The sequence below is a fragment of the Schistocerca piceifrons genome, chromosome 8 (assembly GCF_021461385.2).
Source record: "Schistocerca piceifrons isolate TAMUIC-IGC-003096 chromosome 8, iqSchPice1.1, whole genome shotgun sequence".
NCBI lineage: Eukaryota > Metazoa > Arthropoda > Insecta > Orthoptera > Acrididae > Schistocerca > Schistocerca piceifrons.
Genome location: NC_060145.1, coordinates 60,420,192 through 60,443,024, shown reverse-complemented (window position 1 = coordinate 60,443,024; position 22,833 = coordinate 60,420,192). Strand labels below are relative to the sequence as shown.

General features: G+C 37.6%; 1 protein-coding gene across 1 annotated transcript in view; it reads left to right on the top strand.

Moving 5' to 3' along the window:
* Positions 1-22,833, top strand: part of LOC124712075 (phenoloxidase 2-like) — an 84,569-nt gene that overhangs the window by 25,518 nt on the left and 36,218 nt on the right. The window contains exons 6-7 of the mRNA XM_047242370.1: positions 15,366-15,516; positions 16,675-16,776. Of these exons, the coding sequence (XP_047098326.1) occupies positions 15,366-15,516; positions 16,675-16,776 (253 nt within the window). The remainder of the gene's footprint in view (positions 1-15,365; positions 15,517-16,674; positions 16,777-22,833) is intronic.

Sequence of the window (22,833 nt, the reverse complement as noted above, 5' to 3'; positions counted from 1 at the left end):
ACTATGCAGTGCTTCATAACAAATTACCTCCAATAAGCGTGATCTCGAAACTGGTTGCATTAGATTTGTTTGAGCAGTTGCGAGCGAGCTCATGTGTATGCACAGTTCAGTCACATATGAATAGTATCTTCTCATACTTCTGGCTACAGAAGTGTAGCAGTTAGCTGTATAAGCAATAGCAGCAAGCAGCCAGATGCCACTCGGAAAATTTTTACTGGTGCGCCTAAGCTGCCAGATTCATACATGCACAGCAGGCCTGGATCTAGGGGGCAGAGGCTAACCAGGATATCTGCACCGGGCGGCAGGTTTGGGGGGGATGGGGGGATGCCAAATTCATATTCTTGAGGAAAGAGACCTGGTTTCACAAAGTGCCTAGCATCTAGTGCACGTTGGAGTATCGCTTATTCATATGATTTTGAAATGTATCCCTGTTGGTTTTTGAACAAATTCTAAGTTGACTTCTGAATGAATCATAAGTTGATTTTTGAATGCATGCATGTTGTGCATTATGTCTTTGCCAGGGGAATCCTTGTCGCATCTAGAAATAAATTTTCCTGTAGACAAAAGGGGACAAGGCTACAGGAGCTGAGCGGAATAAAGCCAAATGGGTGAATGCCAATTGCTGTATATGTGGTTGATTGGGTTTGCAAATGGTCAGCGTTGTTATAATTAGCAAAATCCATAGATTCAGACTACCAGAGTGGAAATAAACAACTAACAGGAATAACAGGTAACAAAGGTTATGTATTATCTTCTTGGTGTATCCAAGAAAATGAGATTTTGACAGAAAATGTTTGGCCATACTGCGACACGTAAGGCCCAGTTGTACAGTCCCTGGCTAGCAGCCGCTATAGTTCTATTCTGGGAGCAGCGCAGAAAACACAATGTATGAACACATAATAAAGCCTAACCAGAGAATAAACACAGGGTAACTAAACCGGTGATTGTGGCCGGGTTAGTGAAGTTAAGCGGACAATAAGTTTTGACACTAACAAGAATAGTACAGAATTAGTGATGACAAGATTGTGTCTTAGAACGAGGAAGGAGAAGAAATGGGGACATCACACAAATCATTGAAGAATATGATGATTCCAAATTTATATAGAAATTTTGTACTACTACTTTTCAATCTCGTACTTCAGAAGCTAGAGACTATGAATGAAATATGAAATTATTTCCTAACATAAAATTTTTTGCTTATAGTAGGCCTATTAGGCATTTGATATAGGTACTTCGTAAATTATATTCCGTTGTTTTACTTATGTAAATGTGGTAGATAAAAATGAGCATTTGTGCTTATTTGATGTGTGTTGCAATTGCTGCAATATTAGAAAGGCCTATTTCGTTTTATCTAGCAGACAGTGACAAAATAGATGTAATCAGATTGGGAAACCACACCAGTCTTGGGTACTGTTTGTATTAACAGCTTTTTCAGTATTAGACAACGAAGTTTCGTTTTTTCATGTAGCAAAACATTTGATGATCTTTGATGTGGTAACAGATTCTTTCCCAGAAAGGAAAGCATGCCATGTAAAGCTGTAGCAAGATTACAGAGAAAAATAAGCTGGGACCTAAGGATTGAAGAAATGTATACTGTCTTGCTTGTCTTTACTGGTTTTATGTATCCTATAATTAATATTATGTCACACAAAAAAGCAAATTATTAGCTAATAGGCAGTAAAGAGTGCAAATTTTCTGAAGGGTTCTTGTTCTTCCAGTTTACAAATAATCCCATCCAGTAATAATTTTTTTTAAGAGGGGCTGGATGTCAAGCCAGCCAAGTAGAAGCAGGACGGGCACCACAAGACATTTTAACTTCCAGTGTCCTGAATATAGTTTGATGGCACCCATTACAAAATATTACACGTTTGAGTTCCACAGTGGCGTGTGATACAAGAATGCTGTGTGAAAAGGCATGGCACTGCACTTTGGCACACTTAAGACCAAGTAACGTGTCTTACATTTCTCGAACACATATATTTTTTGTATTAGAAAAATAAAATGTGTGCTACAAAATGAACATATTTTTGAAAAGTTAGTTTTTTTTTTTTTTTTTTTTTTTTTTTTTGGCATCCTACCTCAAATGCTCAGGGGAGAGGGAGCACTATTACCTAGTATTGCACCAGTTCAGAAATATCATAGATCTGAGGTTGATGCACAGAGCAGTCTGCATTTTAGTGTTTTAGTGGGGATGTGGGTAGTCTCCATGTGATCCGTGTTTACATTTAATGACTTTTGCTGTTTCATCCTCATGTATAGCTCTCACATCAAATGAAAACAAAACTGATTTCTGTGGCAGGGAGCTATCAAGAGAATTAAAATACGTTCACATAATTACAGAAGGCTAAAATATGTTATTAGTTTCAGATTTTATTTTATTCCCACCTTTCTGACAGTCATGCATTAATTGCCTTGCAGAACAATAAAGTTATTTTTGTCAGTTTGCTAAATAAATTTGGCTTTTATTGATCTTTTCTGCTGAGGCAGTCAATTTATTTGAAACGAAGTGTCTAATTCCACACTATTGGCTAGTTTCAACTGTTTGCTGCATTTCAAGTGTATGTTTCCATCTTATAGCATGTATGGCATTATGCCATAATTAAGAACCAAACATAAGATAATACAGTACTGGTACTCCAAGAAAATTTACACCTGAATCTGGACATGTGAATGTGCACTTCAAACTGAATGATGCATTTTAGTATGGTTCACAAAATTCCAATGTTCTTGGAGTATCCTCTAATGTCTTACTTCTTTTATGACATAATGTAAGATCTTTTAATGTTTTACACACATGAACATATGGGCTTCCTGCATCATCGTACCTGTGCAAGTGCTGTGATGCCTGTTATCTGGTGCTCTCTGGCAACTGCTGAAACAAACCTACACCATGTGATCAAAAATATCCGGACACCACCAAAAACATTCTTCAAATTAGGTGCATTGTGCTGCCACCTATTGCCAGGTACTCCATATCAGTGACCTCTGTAGTCATTAGACATCGTGAGAGAGCAGAATTGGATGCACCACAGAACTCACAGTCTTCGAACATGGTCAGGTGATTGGGTGTCACTTGGATCGTACATCTGTATGTGAGATTTGCACACTTCCAGACATCCCGAGTTCCACATTTCCAATGTAATAATGAAGTGGAAACATGAAGGAACACGTACAGCACAAAAGCATACAGGCCGACCTCATCTGTTGACTGACAGAGACTGCCAACAGTTGAAGAGGGTCATAATGTGTAATAGGCAGACTTCTATCCAGACCACAACACAGGAATTCCAAACTGCATCAGGATCCAGTGCAAGTACTATGACAGTTTGACAGGGTGTGGGTATGACAAATGCCAGGTGAACGTCATCTGTCAGTGTGTGTAGTGCCACCAGTAAAATTCGGAGGCGGTGGTGTTATGCTTTGGTTGTGTTTTTCATGGAGGGGGCTTGCACCCCTTGTTGTTTTGCATGGAGCTATCACAGCACAAACCTACATTGATGTTTCTCACTGTTGAAGAGCAATTTGGGAATGGCGACTGCATCTTTCAACACAACTGAGCACCTGTCCATAATGCACAGCCTGTGGCACAGTGGTTACATGACAATAACATCCTTGTAATGGACTGGCCTGAGCTGAATCCTATAGAACACCTTTGGGATGTTTTCGAATGCCGACTTCATGCCAAGCCTCACTGACCAACATCGATATGTCTCCTCAGTGCAGCACTCCATGAAGGATTGGCTGCTATTCCCCAAAAAACCTTCAAGCACCTGATTGAATGTGTGCCTGTGAGAAGGGAAGCTGTCATCACGGCTAAGGGTGGGCCAACATCATATTGAATTCCAGCATTACTGATGGAGGGCGTCATGAACTCGTAAGTAATTTTCAGCCAGGTGTCCGGATACTTTTGATCACATAATGTGTTTCTAACAGGTCACAGGAAAATATTACGAATGTTTGTTTGAAAAGCATTACTTTCAAAATAAATTTCCTTTTACGCAAGATGAACGACGTGCGAGAATGAACGATGAATTTCTTAAATCATAGAGCGTTTGACTCTCATTTGAAAATAAACTCTTTCAGGACGACCATTTAGAATAATTTCTAGGCCTGATCAGACATTTATGTCATCGTTAAAAATTTTACTGGCACATTTGTGTGACATATCTTAAAGTGTAACACGCACAAAGAAGATCAACATTATACATGAAAGCTTAGCTTCTCTTGCAGCTTATTAATCTTCGAGAACAAGCTTTTCTTTCCTTGTAGCAACACTATGTATATTAATTTAAACCATTACCTTTTCCTGTTTGTGTGTTCACGCTACTTAACAGTGCTGTTGCTGTTGATTGACTACGTCACATGTCCTGTGCTCTGAATATCCGCTGTCATCGGATGTCGAGATCATGTGACATGAGTGAGCTATGACTGGCTTACAATCTTGATTTCAGTGCTTGGGAAAGTAACATGCAGTATATGGTGGAATTCGAATTTATACTTTCATAACACGAAAATATGCAGTGTAGATGTTGCTGCACATCAGACACCAGGTGTCGGGGAATTCTACGCCGGTGTTAAAACCATAACCATTGAAAGTATTGATAAGTTTTACTGTTCCAAGGAAAAGTATATTGTCACTTAACACAGAAGAAGTGTATTTTCATCTGGGAGAAAGTGTATTTTTAATCAGGAAATGCGGGAAAAATGCGGGAATTTTTTTTTCCTCGACCTCATATACACCCTGGTGATAGCATCCGAGGTGTGTCCCATGGGGTTCATATCAGAAAAATTTGATGGCCAAGACACCAACATGAGTTGACTATAATGCTTCTAAAACCACTCAGGTCTTGTGACGTTGATGGTTGGAAGATGCCATCACCTTTCAGAAGGGCATTGAGTGTGAAGGGACACAGGTGATGCAAAATAATGTTCACTTAGTCCACACCTGTTATGGTGCCATCAATTACTACCACATGTCTCATATAATTCCAGGCAAATTTCCCTCCACAGTACAGTATTGCCACTACCCACCTACATCTGTGGTGTGGTGCATGGATTGAACAGCTATTTAACTGAGTGGCAGCATATCTGAACATGAACATCAATCTGATGTAATAAGAAATGTGATCCATTTTATCAGACAAAATGTTGCCATTGATACACAGTCCAATGTCAGTGGCACAGTGATCACTGCAGTCGTAAATGACATGGGATCCCTCAGGGGTCCTCTGCTGTGGAGCCCCATGCTTGATAATGTACACTGAACGATATGCTTTGAAACACCTCTGCCTGCATCAGAATTGTACTCTGTCATCAGATCTGCTGCCGATCACAGTTTATCCTGCTTTACAGGGCAGGCAAGCCCTCACCCTCCACATTCTTTGATGACACATGGACATCCAACATCTTGTTGCCTACTTGTGTTTTCATCATGCTTCAAAACCACCTTCTGTAGATACTCATGACAGTACCACACAAACAGCCAACCAGCTTCACCATTTCTGAGGTGTTTGTTCCCGGGCAGTGGACCATAGCAATCCACCTTTTGTGGAATTCAGGCAGTGGACTCTAGATATCTACCTTTTGTGGAATTCATGTATGTTATTGGATTATCCCATTTATGGCCCTTATGATTACTAGAATGATTCACCATTCGTCACTGCTCGACTTATATACCAGGTTGTTACAATTAAAGTGCAGTTATTTACAGAGGTCCAGTGTGGTCTGTAACTACTGTATGGCAGTGTATTTTAATGGGTTGATGCAGAACTGATTTAAACTGGAAATAAATTAGTTCCATTTTTGGCCACCAGGTGCAAATCCATTGTTGTACAGCATCTCATCAATGTCTCTGGTGCTCATATTGAACAAATTTTGTAAGCAATGAAGAAGCGGTTAATAATAACATGAAGATTATGCCTTCTCACATGTTTGACCTTTTCTGCCCACATTCTGTTGCAAATCCACTACACACTGAAACCCTTCTGTAAGTCTTTATCGCATTCATAGTGCCAGATTTGCACCTGGTGGTCAAAATTGGAACAGATTTTTTCGAACATAAATCAGTTCCTTATTAACACATTAGAATATAAACCAAGTTTCACTGCCATATGATAATTACAGCTCACACTGGACTTCCCTGAGATGCTGCACTGTAATCATAACCACCCTGTACTTTCTTGTCTTTTCATGTACCTGTACTGCCATCAGACTGCATTCACTCTCACAGTATATATTTATAGATTGCATGGCTACTGTTGCAATGTCCTAGTCTCTGATGGAATAGAGTATCGTACTGGTGTAACTGGAATATGACATGGTAGGTGAATGCATGGGACAATTTCCACGTTGGCTTTGCTTTCTTGTCTAAGGTAGAGAGTGGAGTTTTTTGTTCTGCAATGCTCTCTGCAGATTCAAAAGAACATTAAAATCCATATTTTAGGCAATTCTTCTGTCAATTACCTGTCTATTTGGTTTTAGGAGCAGAGTTAACAATTTTGTGACCTATGATTACAGCTGGAACATCCTCACCAGGCTGGAGGAGCTGAAGACAGCTATTATCCTAATGATGGACCTCTGTGGGTCATGTTGAGGTTTCCAAGGACACTGTTACAGGAGATAGGCAAAATAATGTGAACACCTGTACTTACTTGGGAATGGTTTATTGACAAGGGTTGGACCCCCATTTGATCGTAATACAGCTGCAATTTTTCTTGGAATACTGGCCCATAATGACTGTATAGTCTCCAGTGGAATGTTATGCCACTTTTTGATCAGAGTCTCTTCTAACTCCTGTAGTGACAAGGTAGGCGGAAATCTGCTCCGGAGTCTGCACACCAATACCGCCCACAAGGGTTCGATAATGTTCAAGTCCAAGGACTGTGCTGGCCGGGGAAGAAACAGCATTTCAGTTGCATGTTCCTCATACCACAACTGTACTGCCCTGGCTGTGTGAATGGGTGCATTATCATCGTGAAATATGACATCATTGTTGGCGAACAACATCTGAATCATGGGGTGCACCTGATCACCTATTGTTCACATATTCTTTGGCTGTAACACAGTCTTTGAGAGTAATGATGGAACCAGCAGAATACCATGATATGTTTGCCCACACCATCACACTTCCATCTCCATGCTTAATTGTTTGAATCGAGCAGTCAGGATTGTAGGCTTCCTTTGGAATTCTGCAGACATAAACCCAACCCAGTGTTGGAAATAATGTTAACGTCGACTCGTCGGACCATATGATGTGTTTCTATTGATCAGCCATCCAGGATTTATGCTCATGACACCATGTTTTACACTTATTTGTGTTGGTTGTTGTCACTTATGGTTTCGGTATAGTAGCTCATCCATTAATATTCGTTTTATGGAGTTCTTGGCGGACAGTCTTGATAGATACAGGATCTCGAAGGTGGCTATTGAGCTCTTCAGTCACTTTAGGTGCCATAGTTTTGTATTGTTTTGACACAATTTGTGTTAGTGTATGATGATCTCTGTCATCTAGTTTTGATTTGTGCATGCTGTTACATTTACACAATGATGTATTGCTATATTTTGTGTAGGCTGTCATGACTGATGAAACAGTTGCTCTTGAAACATTCAATAAATTGGCAGTCTTGGTTACTGATGCTCAGCTAATCGGGCCCCTACAACCTGCCCTCTTTGGAACTCTGTTAGGTCTTTCATTCAACATCGACCAAGGCCTCTGAATGCAAATACGAAGTGTGCACTACTCATAAACAACCTGCACTGATGCCTAGTCTGTACTGAATATGCACAGTCCAGCATGATACGTGCCTTACCCCCATTGTTGACTGTCAAACACACCATCCCATTACTATCACTGTTCAGATTATTTTGCCTATCCCCTGTATATCAAGCCTGTTGCATGCATGTGATTTTTAGTTTCTAGTCTTGCTAACTGAGAATACATAACTCTTCTAGGCTTAGGAATGCTGAAAAAAGGCATTCAAGCAGGGGGTCCCCTCTTCAGAAAAGAGAAGTAACAAAAGTCAGCTCCGCTCACACCAAGTGCCATACAGGTGGCGATTGTTAACATTACAAGATAATGAAAAGGATATTTGCTACTCACCTTAAACCACAGACGCTGATTCGTAGAAAGAAACATACCAAAAAAGTAAGGAAATTTCCCACACAGCAGCACACAATGGCAGACAAGCACATTTCAGACAGTTCTATGATTTTCTCAGAAATCCACTTGACCCCACATGAGGGGAAGGTGGAGCAGAGTGTTCCTAGTCTATAATGAAACCCCACCCCTCTTAAAAAAGTGTAGAAATGTCCTTTGGTCCTTTGATGTCATTCATAGGTGTTCCAACCCTGTGATGGTAGATTTCTGACCAGAGAAGTAGATCTTTGCATTTTCCTGTCTCATTCCCACCACAGTTAGCATTGACAGTACTATACCTCTCATAGGATTTGAATTTTTGTTCCTCTGCATCACCTGTGTATTTCTTGAATAATTGCTTATGTTCAAGACAGAAAATACTTAACTACTGAACTTCAGTGTTGGTTTCATGGAATTTTCCATTTTCTGAAGATTTCCTCAATTATCTGAGTCCAACACAGGTGTCCCTACCATAGGATAAACAATCACTTCTATTTTCAGCATTAACTTTACAGTAGATAGATGTCGACAACTTGCAACACTATAACAGGTTTATTGAAAACAGCCCCACATTCTTACATCAGGTGTCTAAATGCTGCTATTATCTGATAATTATCTGTGTTGCCGTTTAAATATTAAACCACAAGTAAGAAAAACAAACTAATGTTACTTCGTTCAACTGAGAAAGCTGCATTTTTTCTTACAGTAATACCGTATTTACTCGAATCTAAGCCACACTCGAATCTAAGCCGCACCTGAAAAATGAGCCTCGAAATAAAGGAAAAAAAAAAATCCCAAATCTAAGCAGCACCTGAAATTTGAGCCTCGAAATTCAAGGGGAGAGAAAAGTTTTAGGCCGAACCTCCAAATCGAAACAAAGTTGGTCCATTGTAATATGAGACACAATTTAGGTCGAATGAATGACGATACAGCTACAGTAGTTTGGTTCGAGTTGTAAGCTTAGCAGTTAAGCTTTACCAGGTAGCCATTGCTATGCATCAGGTGCTCCGTCCGTATTTATATGGATACCCTTCCTTTTTTACGTGCTTCGTCTGGTTTGAATCGATTGCTTATTTTGCTTTGATCTGATAAGTGCCGTTTTCTATGTTATAGGTGTTTACGTCAGTCACTCTAAGCCAAAAATGCATTACTATACTGTGTCATGCATTGTTTGTCGCATTCTGATAGTGCGTGTTTACGGCCTGTCGCTGCTCGCGGCATGGCTTGCTTTTGTGCGCGCTACCGCCGCCTACAATTAAAAAAAGAGAGGAAACGTCTCATTAGCGAAACAATGGCAAGAGACTGCTATTTGTTGTTACTTACACTGCTGCTTTCTTTGATAATGATCAACAAGAACCAAATAATAGACTGCGTATGATAGAACATGTTCTGAACGAGAGTTTGGCGAAACTTTTTCTCCGTTTGAAAATCTTTGCGGCCGCTTCTTTAGTACATCAAATTCTGCACAGATTTAAAAATCTAGTCAGTTGCCGTGCTTTATTTCTGACTGTATCACTATTAGGCATAAGAGTAATACGAATATAAACATGACACGGTACGTATATTCTTCCACGTTTGCTGTTGTCTCACTCTAGTTTCGTAGTTTATTAGGCAGACAGGATTTAAATGAGATAGAAGCAAACACGAAAGAATACATGACAAAATGTTTATATTCGTATTATTCTTATGGTGAAGAGAATACTGCGTGTGATTCACATTTCATCAGGTTCCTATTAGCAACCATCTCTTCTCACAGGTAGGAAAAAATTCAGAACGTAGAGTTGTCCATATTGACAAACATCCCAAACAGCCTTGCCAGTCGGATTTTCGTAGTACATTGAAATTCTGCTACATTCGAAGATGAACAATTTGAAATTTGTATTTACTTTGTTGGATAATGTGTGAAAATACAGTGGTCGAAACTCGGGCGGAGAAAAAAAACTTGTCTTCCAATTTTTTTTTTAATTTTATTTACTGATGCAGAGGTTTTGGCGCCAGTATTTATATTTGTGCCTACAAAGGATGCCTGTGTAGCGCTACATATATTCGACGGCAGAAGTTAGTTGTGGCGGCACCTACCAACATTTTTCAGAACTTCCGCTTGCTTTGCACTCGATTCTAAGCCGCAGGCGGTTTTTTGGATTAAAAAACCGGAAAAAAAGTGCGGCTTAGATTCGAGTAAATATGGTAATATTCCTGCCAAGTTTATAATATTTTGAGACTGTGTAACTGTAAATGGTATAAATATCTAAAAACAAATATGATTTGACTTACCAAATGAAAGTGCTGGCAGGTCGACAGACACACATACAACCACAAACATACACACAAAATTCAAGCTTTCGCAACAAACTGTTGCCTCATCAGGAAAGAGGGAAGGAGAGGGAAAGACGAAAGGAAGTGGGTTTTAAGGGAGAGGGTAAGGAGTCATTCCAATCCCGGGAGCGGAAAGACTTACCTTAGGGGGAAAAAAGGACGGGTATCCACTCGCGCACACACACACACACACACATATGTGTGGATGGATATGTGTGTGTGTGTGTGTGTGTGCGCGAGTGTATACCCGTCCTTGTTCATGTACTCAGGAATATACTTTTGTGCATTTGTGATAGTGCTGATGCATTCAGTTTATACTCATTTATTAGAACTTAAAAAACACAGTTCATAGTAAACAATAATGATTCTACATAATTATTCATAGAGCAGAATTCAAATAACTAAGTCTGTCAAATACTCATGAGTTTCACAATATTCGTTGATTGTCTCTTCAGGGGAGAAAATAGCAGCACATCATTATCACTGTAGAGTTTCTATTCTGTCCTCCACAGCCATCAGCACAAAGTCGCAAACTTGAGTAGTTCGATAAATTGCATTTAGAAAGTCTGTCAAATATTATAGAGGATATCTCATTTGATCCCTTTTTGTATTCATGTTCCATCCACGTATATGTGAAAACATTTTGTACTGTCAGTTCAGTATGTGAATGGCCCATCACAACTGTAAAATTATAGGCGTATATCTGACGACTGTAGTAGGCAATTTGATCCAGTATTTTAGGATTAACCAGATTTTTCTGACAGTCAAATGACATTGTGAGCATATCATCCCTTTTTTATTGCAGCTTTGCGTAAAAAGCTTTCGCTTTTAACTTATGAATCCTAAACTGAATAATCATCGAATTCTTTTCTGACGTATCCTTTGCATGCTCAGTTTTTCCCTTAAGTTCAATGCACGTAGAACATGCATCTTTTACAGGTGAACCAAAACTGATGTTGTAACCTGTTGTGAAAATGTTGCAAAAGAGCCATCGCTTCACTCTCATATCATGACAAACCTCTGCATTATACATGCTGTGTAACTTTGCAATGCTTAAGTTTCCAGGAAGATATGTTCTTTGCAATGATTTTCCTTGACAATAGTGACTTTCACAGCACTTCAAACGTTCAATAAAAGACTTTACAGATTGTCACTTTGCATCGAATTATGGCCTGTCTCTAGCACCATCTCTTTTCTCTTTAGGCATTTCACTGGTTTGGTAGTGCTTTCTGGCAATTCTCTGAATTCTGTCTTTACTGACATGTAAAATATTGAGAAATGTTTTTTGGCACACTTTTACTTGAAATTTATTGGTATTAGCAAGTTTAACAAAATACTCAATAGCAACACTCTTCCTACTGCTACCTTCTTTTGCGTGTCTGTCTCTTTTAGGCTTTTCTGCTCTCAGATATTTCAGTATAAAAGTGTCTTGCTCAATTTTGTTGGGAGAGCTGTAGAAGTTCTTATGGAACTGTTGAACGTCTAATATCCTTAATTTCCTGCATTTGTACGTTGGTCCATTATGACTGCATTGTGGATATTGTGGTGGTTCCATTGGCCCATGCCTGTAACAATAAAAACAATGGCCTTAAAGTGGCTCCTGATGTAAATGGGACATGAACAGGCCACTAATAATAAAAGCCCAACATGGTGTTTGATTAAATCAGAGGAACATAATGTTGTTGCATTCCCGTTTTGCAGTGGCAGCTACTGTGTAACAGCACAAGAGCATGTGAACACCCGAAGTTTTGACACCTTGTGGATGTAATAGTTATTAAATTCTTTGAACACTGTTAAACGTAACACAGAGTTTACGTCAATGCCACTAGGTGGCAGCACATTACGACAGATGTTTGCAAGACGTATGTCCCCATTTGATCGACGTAAATCCCGCTAGATGATAGCACACTCCTCAAATATGCCAATAATTATTTTTACTACCATTATTACTACTATTATTATTCTCAGTGGTTGTAGCTGTATAAATTTGTTCAGACCGTCATCATAACTTTTACAGAAAATGCTATTTCACACTTTGAGCTTTACCTGAATCAAAAAATTTGTATGGAGTAAATGTTGGTGTGATCTACTACAGATGATAAAGCCCTGAGAGTTTTGAAACTGCTCATCACCAAAAATAAAAAAAATTATCTGCGCAAACAATCTAGTGTATTACTAAAAATTTGTGAACACCTAAAATTTATTTTCAGCAGCCACCACCACCGTTTTGTTAACCTTTATACATTCACTGATCAGTGACACCAGGGCCTAAACCAGTCGCGTAAACACACTGCACAGATTTGACGTCTTTCTTGCCTTTTATATTTTTCCTTGGTTTTCTTCCATAAAGCAGGATCACTTTTACGGCATCTTGCTTTGCCTTTGGAGCTGGAGTAATTCTTTCTTCCACCGTAATCCTATTTTGTCACAAAACTGCACACGTCTTCAGACTTTACTGACGACAGCTGTAAAAACGTGGGAAAAATATCGCGCGTTTCCTTTGACTGGAATATGAAGAATTTCATTGGCTGGTAGGATAAGGCGACTATTGGAATGACACTTGGAGTAAATAAAGGCAAGTTTTGGAATGATGACCAATTTTTAGCTAATGATTTCTACAGTAAAGAACAACTTTTGAGTGAATATAGACTAATCAGTCAATGCGCCGGCTACTGAAGAAAATTGGAGTAGGCTTCACTCATTTCATAAAAAAAATTGGATAAGACCAGTTTTGGAACGGACCGCCTCATATGGTCTCTTCCAGAGCTGAGTGTTTCAAGTTACTTAATATGAAATTCTCAGTTCCCTACTGCCATCACACCTCCATTACCAATTTCTCATTTTTCATGTTCAGAGAACATTAGCCTCACTACAGAATATCTCACCAAAAACAAATTGGCACTAAATAAGGACAAGGCAATTCTCATGGAGTTTCTGCTAAATTATAAATCAAGACAAGTGGATACTGAGCCAGAATATTCAGTTGAAACAACTGATAAACATAAATTCCTGTGTATTATAGTAGATGAACATCTTACATGGAAGGTGCATGTCAGCTATGTGTGTAAAAAAAATCTCCTGTAACTCCTACTTTCTAAAACACCTTTCTAGCACAATAGCGCCACCTGCCTTAAGACAAATCAATTTTGGAATCATATGCTCCAACCTACAATATGGTATCGAGATTTGGAGTGGAGCACCAATGGTATACATGGATAGGGTTTTCAGAGCCCAGAAAAGAGCAGTTAGGATAATAGCCAATATTAGCATATATCAGTCCTGTAGAGAATACTTCATTATGTATAACATCTAAAAGTGTACGCATTGTGTGTTCTCAGGATTATACTGTTTGTGAAAGAAAATATGGAACATAGTATAATCAATAGTGAAGTCCATAATTATAATACAAGAAAAAGAGAGGATTACCACATAAAATTTAATAATAAAAGAGCAACAGATCACAGTCCATTTTCTACTGAAAGACATTTTTATAACAGGCTGCCAAATAACATAAAACTGTGTAATGATTCATGTTGAATGTTACTTAACGTAAGTTTCTTCTGCCTGGTCCGTTGATGAATGAATGGGAAATTTTCATGCTTCACAAAATTTATTCACATTAATTGACATCCGAACTGCACACTCATCATGTAAACAAAGCACGGACAGACTTCACTGAGTTCTTTGACTTCCAAAAGTAACTTCAAAAACTGACTGACAAAACAACAACTCAAGAACTAACTCGCAGCCTCACTGCATCGCCTTATTTAGAATTTTAACAATAAATTCCAAAATAAAGCATTATTAATTTTGTACAGTTTTGATGTTACATTTAAAATTTACAAAATGTAAACAAACTGATGTTACAGCCGAATAAGGTATAAAATACAATATTCAGTGACAATCTTTTATAGTAATATCTTTAGTTTTCCATTAGAAAATCGTTCTTAATTTTAATTACAATAATGTCTCTCATATTATTTTAGTTATGTAATTAATTACAGTTTAGGTTTGCTTACTAACATGTAATGGTAGTACAGAGCTTGTGCTTTATCCGAATAAATACATAGAATGTACAAATAAGGCCTCAAATTCTGGAAATTGGGAAACTGTGAGATGTAAACAATTGTAGTGTTAATTATAAATGTAATTACAGAGAATATTAATTACAGAGGAAGACATAAAAATAAATAACAAATGAAAATACATCGCTTGGTAATAACTTTTAAGCTGTTTCTCAAGATAGTGAGATCTAAGGTTACTGGATTTTTAGATTACAATTTTGCTAATTAGAAGCACTGATTTTTTATGCTAACATCTCTGCAGTTTCTAGTTATTTATTTTTAAGGACTTATTACTTCAATTTCTTTATTAGTTACTTAATTTAGTATACGTACATAATGTTATCAATGACAACAATCCACCAATAATTATGACAACGCACGTCCTTTCAGAACATTAAACATGCCTTCGCAATGAATATCAAGTTTTTTTATCAAATAGGATAGAATGATATATATAAAGACACACATACAAGGCCTTAGGAAGCACTGAATTGTCTCATAACTATCTGGATGCATATGAAAAAGGTGGTATCGGACATTTCATATGAGTCCTCGGGTAGACTGTGCCATTATAACTGTTAAATGGAAACATATTAAAGACAAAATTAAAGCAACTGTTAATTGCTAAATGTTTGTACTTCATCAAGGATATTTAATGAATGTTGGGTATAATTCACCTTTATTTCTAAACTCTTATTAATGTTTATATGTTTATAAACAGACTATGTCCATGACTGTAAAAGTTATTATGGACAAATAAACCATTTATTTACTTATCATTCATCAGTAACTTAAAAACCTACAAAGGTTGCTTTTACCGTATTAAGACAAATATATTTCCTTTCTTACAGGTACAACTTTGAACGACTCAGCAACAAGCTTCCTCGTGTCAGGCGTCTACTGAACTGGCGTGAACCAGTGGAGGAGGGTTACTTCCCTAAACTTGACAATATTGTCTCCAGCAGAGTTTGGCCACCACGGCACTCATTTGCCAACTTACGGGTAGGAATTTGTTCTTATATTTATTTCTGAGTATAGGCAGATATTTGACAGATGATACTTATGTTTGTTATGAGGTGAAATTCCTTACTTGTAGAAGTACTGCATATTTTATAAAACATTATGTGTGGCTGCATGCTGAGAATTTTGTGATATGTAACTGCAGAATATAGTACATTAATTTTATGTAATAATGTTTGATTGTTTTCTCTTTCTCAGTCATACATACACATAAGCAGATGCACGTAGACACACACACACACACACACACACACACACACACACACACACACACACACACACACACACACACACTAAGATTCCAGACACTGAGTGTATTCAGTTACTAATCAGTAATTTCTAAATAACGTGCCTCTGTAGCTGAAGTAACAAATGCACACTAGTATGGATGGCAGCATGTGAGTAAATGTAGGCAGTGGAAATTTTCATCATCAGCATTTGGTTTAACAAGGAGAATCTAGCTGTTGTCCTAAATATCCTGGTCAGTGGACTGTGTATCAATATCTTCATTTAAATTGCAATTTGCACCATGGAGTCTCACAGACAAAGAGCATGTGGCACTGTCAACTGTGTCTCTCTGTTAAAGGGACAACTCAAGAAAGGATTCAATAAGTTGGACAGATTCTTAGTCTGATGTTCTGATTGTTGTTCTGGTTGTTAAAGAGCACAGGGGTTCAGCCTGTGATGTATCATGTAGAAATTTAAGGTGAGGAATGAGACATGACTTTGGGACTAAACGATGCCGATTTGTCTCTGTAGGACTAGGTTGGGAAAGGAGGTAGCTCGGTGGTATCTAGAGATCTTTGTGGAAGGAGAAGTTACATCTGGTAAGTATTGCAATATGTAAATGGGCCAGATTTAGAATGGGATATAATATTAGGACTGATATAAATCATACACAATGAATTACTGTCAAATGAAGCACATAGTTGTTGAAGAAATTTCTTGGGTAGGATACTAGGATGTTACTGAATTATATTGGTTAATTTTATATAATTTATATTATACAAAATTCAATAACACTGGAGACAGAAGTTAAGAGGAAATTTAATTAATGAATTTTGCATTATATATTGTCTTAAATTTGTATCGTAAATTTGTACAGACAGAACAGCAATATAAAATGTTTTCTTTCTAAAGGATGTCAACCGAGAACTTGATCAAATTAAGTTTGATATCCTGGACTTGGAACGCTGGCGTGATCGATTCTATGAAGCCATTCATGGTGGTTCTGTTGTAAATGTAAGTAAGATAGTATTTTGACTGTTATTGTATGTTATAACTATTATTTATTACAGACAATGCTTTTCAGTGAACTTTATTTCTGGGCATGAATAAATAAATATCAAGTATTGTTCAGTAAGAAGTAGCAAAGATGCTGAGTCGCGATAGGCACAACAAAAAGATGCATACAATTATAGCTTTCGACCATTAAGGCCTTTGTCAGCAGTAGACACACATACACACACACACACACACACACACACACACACACACACACACACACACACGCGCGTTCAGTAAGAAGTAGAGGAGAGCTGGGCAAAGTGGTCAAGCAATGTAGTCTCATAATTTAAACTGAGTATCGATAGAAAGAGAAGCATAGTAATTGTTATAGTCTGCAAATATTGAAGTATAATATTGAATAGTTTAATTACCTTAGGGTCGAATTAAGTACTTTAAACAATTCTGTTTTCACAAAGTGGCAAAATGGCCACTTGACCAGACATGAGTGGACAAAGTGGCAATTTAGTTTTAAACTCAAAAATGAGGGATAAAAAATCATTTAACATAGAACCCAGAGGGAGCACAGTTGGTCCTAAAAACACTGTTCTTCTGGCCTTGAATTTGAAAATTTTTATTTGCAGTACCTGCACTCTCTGTCTTCATCATTGACATCAAAAAGAGCTCTTCTAGGATTGGGTTTCCTGCTCTTCACACTCTTCTCATTTATTGCCTTTCTTCTCTTCGACTGCTTTCCATTCTTTTTCTTCTCTTTCTTATTTTCCATTGGTAGGTCACTCTCCTAATTACATGCTGTGAGTATCGCCACAGAGCTCTTCTTTTTGGCACAGCTATTATGTTTTGCCCCTACACAAAGTGACCAGAAGTCACTGCTGAGATGGCCACTTTGCCCAGATTGATGCCATTGCACAAAAGCTATATAGTGTGACAGAAATTTCAGTAACTAAAGTAGAACTGTGGAGTCAAAATATTAGGCTTTCAACATAGTTTCATTAAAAAGACATTATTCACATTCCCTCTCCACAATAAAAACACAAATTGAAAACTTACCTTACATCAGGGTATTATAACTCTCAGGAATGTTGTAGTGAACAAGTTAGACTTCACGAGGTCACTGGGCCCTCCAGGGAGAATAAGCCAACTGCCTTTATTCTGTAGAAGAATTTCTATTCCTGTTATTTGTAAAATGTGGTGGGTAAAAATTACTAACTCACATTTGTATATCTTCTTTTCTTTTTGTAAAAAAATAAAGTTGGAAGAACTGTTACACATCATTTCAGTCTATCATCCAAGGTGAATGTGTAACAAACTAACTTTTCCATGCAATGCCAGTGCCTTACGGATGTGAGGACCCCATATGGCCATCTTGCCTGCCATGGCCACTTTGTTCAACTATCCCTTTTTTATGGCAGAAGTTCCATGTACCAAATGCCTCTAACAAGAAATAAAACATTTATTATAACTATATTATTTTTGAATCAGTAGTCTCTTATATGTATAAAAAAGTAGATTAACATTGGAATTATATACAACTGATATGGGGCCATTGTTTCTTGGAACGATGTCCCCGTCTTCACACCTTGTCAAATTAACTTTCGATGATAACCTCGATTGTTTTCATTAGGAACAGTCGATGGACGTAACTCCCCATTTGGTGATCTCGTATAGCAGATAACAGGCTTGTAATCAGCCAGAATACATCAACATAAAGTCATGCTACTGGACATCCTGCTGATGTCTGTGATGCTAATGGCATCATGCCAGGTGGATGTAAACAACTTGGTGTATTTCACTGTAGTTGTTTTAATTTCCTTCACGCCTCCTCTTAATTGCAGTTAACTTCTGAGCAGTTTTTGTAACATTGCACTAGCTTGATCAGCCACTATGCATTGACATCCTCAGCCAGGAAATGACAACATGGCAAAAATGGTCTCAACAGCCCTGGCACCAATCATCAGTCATTACTCAGATCACAATATTTGGTCCACTTGTTGCACAATCTTCATCATAGACATTTGTATCAGTACTTTTAAAGTTTCAACACAGCTGTGTATCCTTTACTTCACCCATTGTCTTAATCACATGAATTTGAGCAGCTGTAAATCCTTTTGCACACAAAAATCAAATTACAGTACACACTTAACAGATTGTGAGAGCAATTTTTGAAGCCATTGTTGTTTGCTTTCAGTCACAATTACTGAATAAAAATAATGACTTCTGTGGCTTCATAAACAATCAATATTGTACCTGCAATTGTGCTACTTTATTTTGAACAGCTAATATTTTACCAAACAATGGAAACTCCAGGTAGGAATATCAACAATGTAGGAAAAGACAAGAGTGCTACTTACTGTAAAGAAGACACATCAAGTTGCAGAGAGGTACAATTGAAAGACACTCACATATAGCTTTTGGCCATAGCCTCCGTCAATACAACACACACACACACACGCACATGCACCATTCACTCACTCACACACACACACACACACACACACACACACACATACACACACACACATACACACGCACTCAAGCACAACTCATGTGCACACAACCACCAAATCCAGTATCTCAGGCCAGAAAACAGTCCAGCATTCCAGCCTGAGATGTTGGAGTTGGCAGTCATGCATGCATGAGGTGTGCTTGCTTGTGTGTGTGTGTGTGTGGTTGTGTGTGTGTGTGTGTGTGTGTGTGTGTGTTTCACTGACGAAGGCTGACATGTCTTCTTTATGGTAAGTAGCTAATATTTTACTTATAAACCTTAATGTTTCAAATACTCTGCATACTATTCCTGACTGACACACTCCAGCCATGATTGGATTTACCCAGATATGTGAAAAGTGAGCGCTTCTAGATTACTTGGTCTAAGTTAAATGTTGCTGGTCTCTAAGGAACATTCTCCCATTGGCCATCATTTTGTTGTTGTGGCAAATCAATGATTTTTGTGCAAAGTTCCATACTTGAATTTCAGCATTGCATTCCTGCCAGCTAGGACTTTGCCATAACAACCAGTTTTTGCCATACATCCTTGCTACTTTATTCAGTCATGCTTCTATCAGAAGCATTAATAAGGATAATATGTGCTGCACACTCCAGAGCCTCTTGTAGTCATATTTTTAAACAGTTAGGCAGACCGGTAAATGCCTCACAGCACATTTACTCACTTATCAAGTTAATGCCAGCAATCAATCATAGGTTGAAAACAACAGTTACATTCATTAGTATAAGAAGAAGAAGAAATGATTCACACTATCCATTAGTCAGTCTTTGTGTATTACAGAAATATGTGAACAACTGCTATTATCAGCCTGAAGGTTGATTTGAGCACGACAGTGCCCTTACCTTCCTGTGACGTTTGATAATCTCACTTATGTATCCAGTTATAGCAGTTGTAGGAGGAGCCACTGCTTCAGGTGGACTCTGAACCTTGTTTCACCTTCACATTAACAACTCATTGTCGGAAGTAAAAGAAGTGCAAGTTATAGAAAAAATTCTAGGACCAACTGTGGATTGAAAATAAATATAAATAACTATATGAAAAAAAACAGTATAATCATGTAAATGGTCAGCATATCACTATATTTCGTATTTTTCACTGGTATAGGGTGTCATGGTGTTAAACAGTCTCATTCTACACCATACAGGAACTCTGCAATGTAAATTGTTCTCAGTACTTTTTATGAGTTTCTCCCTTTTGGTCACAGCCTTTTAACCTTTCAAATACATTATGCTGGTCAGATGAGAATGACAATAACAGCAGTTTCAAAGACCTAAATTAATTCTGCCTGCCAGTGCAAGCTTGGATGTATCTTTGGAATATGCTTGACATAACAGATTGCTGATTTTGTTTTTAGTGTCTCCATGAATTCACTTCGAATTCTAATTTTTGTCAGTAGAGAGTGCAAAAAGTTCACAGTGAGATTTGTGAATAGGAGTATCAGGTACCCCAGGAGAGTTTTGTTCAGAGGATTATCTGTAGCTGCATTAAATTCAAAGAACAATGTCTGCTCACAATGGGCAGAGACAGTGGTCATGTGTGTGTGAGTTGTGCTTATGTGAAAATGTGTGTGTGTGTGTGTTTTCTACTTCAGAAGAAAGCCTTTTGGCTGGAAGCTTACATATATAGCAGACCTCTCTGCAACCCAACATCTTCTCTATAGGGTGAATAACAGTCTGTCCTTTTCATAATATTATTGTTATTCTATCCTGGACTTTCCATTGTTTAAACTCAAAGAACACATATTTAGGAATGCTTTTCACGGAAGACATTGAAACTGAGCAGACCTAACTTTTGAATTTTTCCTTTCAGCAGCCACAAATGTAAAGAGTGCAAGAGTTGCACACACATCACAGACCCTCGTAGATAATATATTCTCAAACATAGATTCCAGTGAAGTGGAGGTAAATAACACTGACCTAGGTTTATTAAAAAGCACACAAACCTTGGATAACTACAGGCATTAGGACTTCCAGTGTAACCATGAAAAGACTGAACCAAGAAATTAAAACTTGCTCAGATCCACAGTTTGTAGAATATGTAAAAACATGCAGAAAAATATACTGAAAGGCAATAGCAAAGGCAAAGTTGCTATATAATGACAATTTAATCAGTAACTTAGACAACAAACCACAAACTATATGGGACATTGTGAGGAATGAAACTACTACCTTAGCAGAAGAGGAAGAAATAATACTCAAAAGCAGTGAAAATTGCAATATAGAAAAGAAGGAAATGGCAAACTATATTAATAACTATTTTTTAAATGTACCACATTCATTAAACTTAAACTTCACAAAACAAAAAATAATACATGCTCCAAGGGTTGCCTGCAGCATGAATATTCCTTCAATAAATGAACAGGAAGTAATTAGAGTGAACAGTGAATAGTGTTTTATTCATCTCATAACATACAATTTCTAATCATATGATTAGTGTACAGGAGACACGTCAAAAAATGGATAACACAACTTAGGTGTAATTGGTACAAAGAATTTTAACATTAATATAAACTTTTATTTTTCTTTCCTCCCTTTTGTGAATGACAGCTACATTGACTATATGTAAATTTATCCTGCTCAAATGTTCAGTTCACCCTTCATGAACTCCTCAACAGTGTAGTAGCAGCGTTTGATAAGTATATCATATAGCTTTGTTTTCAGTGTCTCTACATTCATACTCAGAACATTCTTTCCTTTTAGCTTGTTAGAACTTTCATTGCCATATACTGAGGAGACTGCACATATAGGTTTATGCGACGAGTGGGAAGCATAAAATTGTCTTTGTTTCTGGTGTTATACGTGTGATTCAAACAGTTTTTCTTGAATAACTCTAAATTGCTGTGTAGAAAGATGATAATATCATAGATGTATAAGGAGGGAACTGTTAATAACTGTTGTTTTTCAAATAGTGGGCAACATGATGTCTTTGGATGGGCAGTACACATGTTCCATATTATTCTTTTCTGTAACTTTAGTATGCGCAATATATTGCTTGAATTTCCCCAAAAAATAATACCATACCTTACAACTGATTGAAAGTAGCTGTGCTATGCAATTTTCCTTGTATTCATGTCTTTTGCACCAGATAATATTTGCATAGCAAATGCAAAGCTACAAACTTTGCTTAACAGGTAGTCAACATGTTTATTCCAATTTAAATTTTTATCTAGGTTTAACCCTAAAAACTTCACAGAATCCACTTCTTCTATATCCTGATTTTTATGAGTTATTTTAATTTCTTGGGGCTTTGACTGTTTTGTTCTGAATTGGACCATGTGGGTTTTGAGGATGTGCAATCTTAATACATTCAGTTGTAACCATGTTTCTAGTTTGTTCATTGTGTTTATTATGTAGAGAGGGATGTTTTCTGGCTCCTGGTTTTCAATTGTATGATGTGTCATCTGCAAATAAAATCGATGGAGCATTTATATTGTTCGGTAAATCATTAACATAGAACAAAAACAAAATAGGTCTTAGAATCGAGTCTTAAGAGACACCTTGGGCTACTGTTTTCCATTTTGAATAGTAATTTGCTGCATTTGATGAGACAAT